Raw genomic sequence first — 6,464 nt, forward strand, 5'->3', positions numbered from 1 at the left:
CTGTCCCTGAGATTGGGGGCGGGGCCGCCTGTGCCTGAGCCTCTGCTCCTTGCCCCTCCCTCACACCAGGTGCCCTTTGTGATGGGGAGAACACAGCTCTGTGATGCAGGCCTGGGCCCTCCTCCCTACCCCAGAGAGAACTCTCAGGGCTCAGCTGCCTGAGAGCAACACTGCGATTCAGATGATGGAGAATCTTCTCATTCCTCTGAAAAGCCTTAGTGCCACATGGCTGAGCCCCAGCGCCACTACCTTCGCGGTGGATATGATCCTCGCCTTTCTGTGTGGACTGGGGCTCTTCCTTCTCTTACTGCCCTGGCTCGAGGGTGAACCATCCTTACCGCCATCCAGGAGAAACAGAAACATCAGAAAGGTAAGACACTCTCAGCCCAGGCCCAGCAGACAGTGAATCTCTCTGCTTTTACCACAGTTTCTACCTTTCCAAGTAAAAAAGAGGGACTGCTAAGAGGGAAAATCTCAAGAAAAAATAGAGCATCCTTCCTCTGGGACAGGAGGGGCAGGGCAGAAAGAAAGAAGCAGCAGGACTTCTCTCTGATGCTCCAAGACCACGTGTGGTTTTCTGGCCAGAGTAAAGGAGAACACGGCAACTCTGTGGATGGACTGGACTCTGCTTTTACCACAGTTTCTACCTTTCCAAGTAAAAAAGAGGGACTGCTAAGAGGGAAAATCTCAAGAAAGAATAGAGCATCCTTCCTCTGGGACAGGAGGGGCAGGGCAGAAAGAAAGAAGCAGCAGGACTTCTCTCTGATGCTCCAAGACCACATGTGTGGCTTTCTGGCCAGAGTAAAGGAGAACACGGCAACTCTGTGGATGAGGACTGGACTCCTGAGAGGCGGGGATCTGTGGGGAGGGCCAGGCCCTGAGCACTGGTTCATCATCACTATCTCACAGCAGGCGCCTCTGGACCCAGTCTTCGCTCTGTGCTGGCTGATCTGCGAGCTTTGAGCTCAAGCCTCCTGTCACAAGTTGAAGATTGTCTGGAAGCTGAGAAGCTGCTCTAGAATTGAGTCCAAGTTTCCTGAGAAGAAGAGTGAAGACACTCATGTTAGAGCTCACACACGAAGCATTCTGTGTGTTTCTGGGAAAACGACAATAAAAACTTTTTACTTCCATTTAAAAATTAAGTAAAAGGAAAAAGAACACAGGCTCTATTAATTCAATGCCAACTATTATGATATTCAGAAATACTGATGGTCTGGAGGCTGTCTGAGAGAGGGGGGAATCCGGGCCTGGGCCTCTGACTATTTCCCTTCTTTCTCAGCGTCCTGGGCTGATGAGCTGGAAGAACAGGAGAAGGAAGAGGACAGGCGCTCTCAGAGGTGAGCTCTGCCTTTCAGTCTTTCAGTCCCAGAAGTGACACGGGCTCATCCCTGAGGACCAATGCCAGGGCTCCGAGGATGGCAGCTGCAGAGAGGGGCTCCTGGAACTGCAATGAGCAGAGTGGATGCTTCTCAGGATCCCTGCTCAGAACGAAGCTGCGCTGGGACAAAGAAGGGTTTTGTCCAGTAGGGGGCAGTGCAGGCAGCAGAGGAGCAGCAGCCTGGATTTGGAGGTGGGACCTCCAGGTCCAACTGAGGCCCAACTGTTACAACTGGCTGAGGCTGACTCCTTTGTGGGATGACCCCATTGGTCCAGCACACACAGGTGTGAGGACCATGGGTTTGGAAGGGTGTGGAAGCAATTTGTACTGACAAAGCGCTGCCCATCTGTGTACCATGAAACCACTGTCAGCCGGGGCCAGAGGACACTGGACGCTGATGCTTGGGCTCTGGGGCCTGACCTCCTATGGTGTCCTCTAAGGGGACATTCCCTTCAGCAACCTGTAAAATCCCAACCCCCTGTATACCGCTCATCCTTTATAACCCAGTTTCCCACTTCCCACATTTTGCAGACTGCCAGATTTCTTGGAGGTTCGATAAAACCTTAACTTCCCTTCTGAAAAGGTAAAGAACTTTCCTCTTTCTCCTTCCCACCAAGGCTTGTGATGTCACAAAGCAGCGTTGGTCTAACCTGGGAGGGGGAGATCCTGGGAGTGGGGCATGTTAAGACCCTGGGGAGAGGAGTAGCAATAAAACTATAAAGTTCAGGGTATGGGGCAGTGGAAGAGCCATGGCCCACCTGAGCTCACCCAGCCCCTGGCTGCAGCTGTGCCTCCTATTGTTTCAGCTTGGAGAGGCTGCTCCCTGACCCAGAAAGCTCTCAACAGCCCGTATACCAACACCACCCTGCTGATGCGCGCACAAGAGCACCTGTCACAGCCCCGCAGCCATATGGGGAGAACGCAGACCCCTCTGCTCTGTCCCTGGCAGAGGCTGCCCCCTCTGCTCTCACTCAGCACCTTCCACCTCGGGCCTCCTCTCCATCGCCAGGCCCGCCTGCAGCCTCCTGTGCTTCTGTGTGCTCACCCACATCCCTCACCGGCTCTCAGACCCCAGAGCCCCTGCTTCTTCCCCTGGAAAGACTTTCACCCCTGCCACTTGCCCTTTCCCTTCCCCCAGCCCATCCCCCTGATCCTCCCCCTCTGCTCTCACTCAGCACCTTCCACCTCGGGCCTCCTCTCCATCGCCAGGCCCGCCTGCAGCCTCCTGTGCTTCTGTGTGCTCACCCACATCCCTCACCGGCTCTCAGACCCCAGAGCCCCTGCTTCTTCCCCTGGAAAGACTTTCACCCCTGCCACTTGCCCTTTCCCTTCCCCCAGCCCATCCCCCTGATCCTGCAACAGCCCCAGCACCCTGGTGGGACACAAAAGAGAAGCCAGAGCAGCAGCTCGGCCCTCAGCAACTCTCAAATCCCCAGATCCTGGGTGTCCACGTCCAGCAGAAATGGATCCAGCTTTCCTGGGGTCTGCCCTCTCTGCACAGTGAGTCCGTGGTGGCTGCTGCCTGGATCTTTCAGAACCCTTGTGGCCCACACCTTCCTGCTTTCTTATTCAATGAAATCACAAATGTTTACCCAGTTCAGGTGCAGGAAAAAATGTCCTCACTGCTTTCCCAGGCCCAGGTTCCATCCTGTCTGGAGCCCCACTCCCCACCCTTGATTCTGATCACCACCCAATTCCAGCCCTCACCTCTGGCTCAGATCAAGACTCAGCCCCATCTCCAATCCCCAACCCTCCTACCGCATTCTCTACCCCACATCAGAGACTATGGAGCATCTTGCCCAACACCCCATAATAATCCAGGACATCTCATCCCCACTGAAATTCAACATACTGGGAGGCCCTGGTTGAGAACCCAGCCTGAGAGTGGGTGGGCTGTGCCCTCAGTGCTCAATGCTCTCAGAAGACCTACAGTCCTTTCACTCCCAACCTTTATGCCAAGACCACCGGGTCCCTGCCATCCTTCCTGAGGGTTTTTCAATCAGCACAGAGCTCTGGAAACAACTACAGGAACACATTCAAAAATCTCTCATTCAACATCAGCAGGACCTGCTCTGCAGGATCCAAGAGTCTCTAGAACTCACATGGGCCAGGGTGACTTAGCTCATACATGTCAGGCAAAGAACAAACTTGACCCCTCATGCTGCTCCTCCATGTCTAGTGATGGTTGCAGCAAGGTGTGCAGGAGGTGAAGTTCCAGATAGAGGAACCAGGAAGGAGGTCCCCAGATATCTCACCAGAGCCTTGGAAAAGTTCCTTGGTGAAGGTTCTGGAGACAACCTTTGCAGAGTCTGAAAGAAACCTGGCAGATCTATGAGGGGCTGATCCCTCTAAGAGTGCACTGGTCCTGGCTCACTGTCAATAGTGCTTTTCCTAGCACTCTCCAGGAGCCAGAAAGCCTGTGTCAGAAGCTTCCCTCCCTCAACTCACGTACTCTGAAGACCCTGGAGGCGCATATAACAAGGCTTTGGGTGAGGCACAAGTGGGCCCTCCCCCTCAAGATGCTTAGGGCCATAAAACTCTTCAAGGTGAAAAAGGATCCACTTTTGTTCCTTCCACAGTATTCCTGTCCCTTCTCAGCCATAGGTCTTGTGGTGACTCCGCCAGTGAGGATGCCAAGTTCCTGGGAAAACCACCTCAGGCACGTATGAGAGAGGAAGTAACAGTCTGTCCCCACACTGGGCAGATTTGTCTCCACACCTGTGAGTAAGGAGACTGAGAGGGCCCTGACAGGGATCCCACATGGTGAGGCCCAGGGAACCTTAAAGCTCCCTGAAGCTGGAGAGGGCAGCAGGTGGGCTTCCCAGAAACTCACATCCTGTCTCACCAGCACCTGTGAGAGCAGAACCATCCTGGGTGCCAGCAGAGGCGGCCTAGAAGTCCCTGTGGTGCCTGGAACATGTGTTGTCCAAGATGGAGGAGAGCCAGGTCTTCGGGCAGACATCAGGAGTAAGTCTCAGCAGAGTGGAGGTAAAGTCAGTAAACCAGTCTCAAATCTCTGTCCGGGATGTGCACCTTACAGACTCTCACACTGATTTGCTCCAAGCTGCACACAATTTGTCTTCTGTGGCATCCCGGTACCATCTCCACAGCATGCCTCTAGGGTGCATGCTGGCGTCATAGATGTCAGGAGCCCTAAGGGCAGACAAGAGAGAGGCCCCTGGGTCAGCAGAAGCTCAGTTTCCCCGAAACATCAGTACTCACCAAAGAGCCAAAGTAAGACCCTTATCCCTGCTGCCAGTCATGAGGTTGGTAGGAGGCCCAGCTCAGGAAAACATGAGGACAGGTTGGGAGCCGTGGGGACCTCTGAGCCCACTCAGGATGGTGTAAGACACACCACAGAGAGTGAACACCTTTAGCTTCTCCCACAAAATAAACCAGGCCCCTCAGAAAGCTACTTCCAAAGAAGCATGAAGAAATTTCTGCAGTGGGTTTTACCCAGTAAAGAAATCAAAAGGCAGGAAGACACCCATAAAATAGGCAAGCCTGTACCTGCCACTGTCCAGAGCCAGAGACTGACCAAAAACAGACCTCATGTGGACCACGACACTGATAGGCTGAGCTGCTCGTGAGAGCAGTTGGGCACATGCTAGAAGCCAAAGTGATGCTTCAGCATGAACTCTGCGCCGTGAAACTAAATCAGCGCGAAGAAGAAGAAGAAGGTCAAGCTCCAATCTCCCAGGCTTCCTGCTGCTCAGAGCACAGGAGAAAGCCAGGACATGCAGCCAGCCCCGAGTGCCACAGCTGTCCTGCCAGGGAGAGGCACCCCCGTGACCAAGAGTCCCTGAAAACTGGACAGCTCAACAGTGAGCAATGGCGCCAGAAGCATCCCAACCCCATGACCCTCAGCCAGTCTGTGTTCCTTGTCAGCCCGTCACAGTCTGGGCCAACAGTACCCCAGGGCCTCAGGCCATGGTCACCACTGCCCTGGACACTGACTACTTTAGAAAGGTGTCCTGTTTTCTCAGGCAGAAAATTTCTCTCTAGTTTTTCCCTGTAGGAAAAGTTGTCTCCAAGAAAAAATTACATTCATTAACAGAAAAATTATTTTCTCTTGTAACCCATCCATGATAATTACTATTGTCCAATGCATATGTTTTTCTTCCTAAGAGGGAAATAGCTTCCTAAGGGGAAAGGACCCTGCCCCGTACATGTGGGACGGGACTGGCACTTCCAGACTTGTTGCGAGTGTCTTCAGCTTCCCTGCAGCCAGATCCTGTCTCAGGGACCAGGATTCTTTCATCAGCCTTCAGAGTGGGCCCAGCTATAAGAGAGGAGCCAGGATCTGCAGGGACTAAGCCCAGGAGTAGGGAGTGGCTCTGTCCCTTGGGCACTAAGAAGAAGGTGGCACACAGTGGGGACCCTGATCTCAGGAGGGGCTATGCCTGGCTGCTGCTCTGTTCTCAGGACACCATGAGGCATGTTCTGGAATGCGGAGGAGCTGGACACGGACCCCACTGCCCCTGCCAGGAAAGGTGCCATAGCTGGCTAAGCAGACTGTCTGGGAAAACACTGGGAGGAGCACATCTTAGTGTCCATCATCTGTTCTCAGGACACCATGAGGCATGTTCTGGAATGCGGAGGAGCTGGACACGGACCCCACTGCTCCTGCCAGGAAAGGTGCCATAGCTGGCTAAGCAGAAGGTCTGGGAAAACACTATTCAATGGCTCCATCTCCTTAAGGTGCAGTAAAGCCAGCAGTGAAGACATCCAGAGACCTCACAAAGGACCTCCCAGGGAGATCTCCTACAGAGACAGCACATAGAGGCCTCTCACTACCCCACACACGTTTTATACACTGAATCCTCCATAGAGTCCCCACAGGACCCTCCCACAGCTCTGAGTCCTCATGTTGCCCCTCAAAGACCTTGCACAGAGATTGCCAAAGAGCTGCCCCAAGTGAGACCATGCAGAGACTCCTACCCAGACCTTCCACAAAGTCCTGGCACAGAGACCTCCCAAGGATAACCTTTTTGCTTACAGGCCCTGACACTGAACCTACCAGAGAGTTTTCACACAAGGACTTCCCACAGAGGCCTGACAGAGAGTGACCTCCCACACAGACCTC

The 6,464-nt window shown here is 53.7% G+C and overlaps 1 protein-coding gene across 1 annotated transcript; it reads left to right on the top strand.

The window, feature by feature from the left end:
• The first annotated feature begins 148 nt into the window (after window positions 1–148).
• Window positions 149–6,161, top strand: LOC104853119 (spermatogenesis-associated protein 31A1). The gene is given in 8 exon segments (XM_033756833.1): window positions 149–402; window positions 2,544–3,349; window positions 3,351–3,482; window positions 3,485–3,571; window positions 3,574–3,616; window positions 3,663–4,002; window positions 4,953–5,275; window positions 6,080–6,161. Coding segments are annotated over 8 exon segments (2,031 nt in total). The 5' UTR covers window positions 149–184.
• The last annotated feature ends 303 nt before the right edge of the window (window positions 6,162–6,464 follow it).

The sequence above is a fragment of the Fukomys damarensis genome, unplaced genomic scaffold (genome assembly GCF_012274545.1).
Source record: "Fukomys damarensis isolate Sample0158 unplaced genomic scaffold, DMR_v1.0_HiC HiC_scaffold_27, whole genome shotgun sequence".
Taxonomy (NCBI): domain Eukaryota; kingdom Metazoa; phylum Chordata; class Mammalia; order Rodentia; family Bathyergidae; genus Fukomys; species Fukomys damarensis.